This window comes from Cebus imitator, unplaced genomic scaffold (assembly GCF_001604975.1).
Source record: "Cebus imitator isolate Cc_AM_T3 unplaced genomic scaffold, Cebus_imitator-1.0 Scaffold0, whole genome shotgun sequence".
Classification (NCBI taxonomy): domain Eukaryota; kingdom Metazoa; phylum Chordata; class Mammalia; order Primates; family Cebidae; genus Cebus; species Cebus imitator.
The window spans coordinates 2,670,802-2,673,349 of NW_016107315.1; the positions used below are offsets into that span (position 1 = coordinate 2,670,802).

Consider the following 2,548-nt stretch of genomic DNA (forward strand, 5'->3'; position numbering starts at 1 on the left):
GTGCCTGGCCATTACTGTATCTTTTTTTTTTTTTTTTTTAAAGATGGGGTTTCACTCTAATGGCCAGGCTGGTCTTGAACTCCTGACCTCAGGTGATCCACCTACCTCGGCCTCCCAAAGTGCTGGGATTACAGGCGTGAGCCACCGGGCCCGGCCTATTTTTAAAGCTATTAAAGTTTTAATCTTCTTAAACACTCTGGAAATCTTTTTTTTTCTTCTCTTTTGAGACAAGATCTCACTCTGTTGCCCAGGTTGGAGTGCAGTGGTGCAATCATGGTTCACTGCAGCCTCCTCCTGGTCTCAAACCATCCTTTTGCCTCAGCCTCCCAAGTAGCTAGGACTGCTGTATAGGCAAGTGCCACCATGTCCAGCTAATTTTTAAAAAATTTCTTGTAGCAATGGGGTCTCCCTATGTGCCCAGGCTGGTCTTAAACTCTTGGGCTCAAGCAATCCTCTTGGCTTAGCCTCTCAAAGAGCTGGGATTATAGGAATGAATGAGCCATCACACCCATCCTGGAAGTTTTATTATAATTAAGTATATGACCCAGATGAAAGATCTAGATTCTTATTTAGCTTTTAAGAAAATTCATATTAGCCGGGCGCAGTGGCTCATGCCTGTAATCCTAGCACTTTGGGAGGCTGAGGTGGGTGGATCACCTGAGGTCAGGAGTTCAAGACCAGCCTGGCCATCATGGTGAAACTCCATCTTNGTATAGATGGAATTTCACCATATTGTTCCACTGGTTTCGAACTCCTGAGCTCAAGTGATCCTCCTGCCTTAGCCTCCCAAAGTGCTGGGATTACAAGCGTGCATTACTGGCACCAGCCTTTGAGCTTTAATTTCTATGATTGCTGAGTTGTTTTGGGGGGATTTGGCTTTAAGAGTGTAGAAGCAGTTATGTATGATATCATCATGGCTCAGCAGGATCATAATTTATGTTTATAATAATTAAAGGTTTAATTGGGAAAAGTTTAGTTTCTTACAGTCTTATTTCGTACCCTTAAAGAAAGTAATGGGAATACATTCAAGTTTTATTAGATGTCCTTAATTTGACTGGGTTGAATTTTAGATGAACAATGTTTCTTTTTTTCTTTATAGCTGGTAAATGCATACGTGATGACAAGCCGAGAGCCCCCTTTAAACACTGCAGCTTGCAGACTCCTACTAGACATCATGCCAGGGCTGGAAACTGCTGTTGTCTTTCAAGAAAAGGTACTTAGTGAAAGTAAAAGTCTTACTTTTATTTTGCAGTTGAATTATGATCTTTTTAATGTGTCTGTGTGGTTAAAAATCATTGTTATAGTTGTTGTTATTCATGTAGTAATATATATCATAAAAATCTAAGAAATCCTGACAGGGATTAATAAAATTACTTATTTATTATTGTAATTATTATTTGTTTATTTTTTGAGACAGAGTCTTGCTCTGTTGCCCAGGCTGGAGTGCAGTAGAGCACTATCTTGGCTCACTGCAACCTGTGCCTCCCAGGTTCAAGCAATTCTCTGCCTCAGCCTCCCAAGTAGCTGGGATTATAGGTGCCCGACACCACGCCTGGCTAATTTTTGTATTTTTAGTAGAGACAGGGTTTCACCATTTTGGCCAGGCTGGTCTTGAACTCCTGGCCTCGTGATTCACCTCCTGTGGCCTTCCAAAGCGCTGGGATTATAGGCCTGAGCCGTCACTCCTTTGAGCCATTGCTCAATTTTTAAAATTGAGATGGAATCTGATGGTGTTGCCCAGGCTGGTCTTGAACTCCTGGGCTCAAGCGATCCTCCTACTTCAGCATTTCAGATGGCTGGGATTACAGATGTGAGCCACTGCACCCAGCCAAAAATTTAACAATAGTTAATTTTGATGAATACTTGTAGCTTGGGTGCTATAGTATTTATTTATTTTTTTTGAGATGGAGTCTCACTTTGTCACCCACACTGGAGTGCAGTGACACAACCTCGGCTCACTGCAACCTTTGCCTCCTGGGTTCAAGTGATTCTTCTGCCTCACCTTCTCAAGTAGCTGGGATTATAGATGCCCACCATTTTGCCCAGCTAATTTTTATATTTTTAGTAGAGACGGGGTTTTACCATGTTTGTCAGGTTGGTCTCAAACTCTTGACCTCAGGTTATCCACCTGCCTCAGCCTCCCAAAGTGCTGGGATTACAGGTGTGAGCCACTGCACCTGGCCAGTATTTTTAATTTTATTTTATTTACTTTTTTGTTTTTTAGAATGAATCTCGCTCATTGCCCAGGCTGGAGTACAGTGGTGCAGTCTCAACTCACTGCAACTTCCGCCTGGGTTGAAGCAATTCTTAGGCCTCAGGCCCCTGAGTAGCTGGGATTACAGGTGTGTGCCACCATGCCAGGCCAATTTTTGCATGTTTAGTAGAGGACAGGGTTTCACCATGTTGGTCAGGCTAGAGTCAAACTACTGACCCAAGTGATCCACTCTCCTTGACCTCCCAAAGTGCTGGGATTACAGGCGTGAGCTGCCGTGCCTGGCCATTACTGTATCTTTTTTTTTTTTTTTTTTAAAGATGGGGTTTCACTCTA

General features: G+C 42.9%; 1 protein-coding gene across 11 annotated transcripts in view; it reads left to right on the top strand.

Moving 5' to 3' along the window:
• The window catches only part of DCAF1 (DDB1 and CUL4 associated factor 1), an 88,182-nt gene that overhangs the window by 22,819 nt on the left and 62,815 nt on the right, over positions 1-2,548 (top strand). For all 11 annotated transcript variants that reach the window (XR_005200469.1, XR_005200472.1, XR_005200616.1 and 8 more), the window contains exon 5: positions 1,100-1,213. Coding sequence is in view for 8 of the 11 variants with exons in the window: in XM_037738993.1 (XP_037594921.1) it covers positions 1,100-1,213 (114 nt within the window). In the remaining 3 variants the exon portion in view is untranslated. The remainder of the gene's footprint in view (positions 1-1,099; positions 1,214-2,548) is intronic.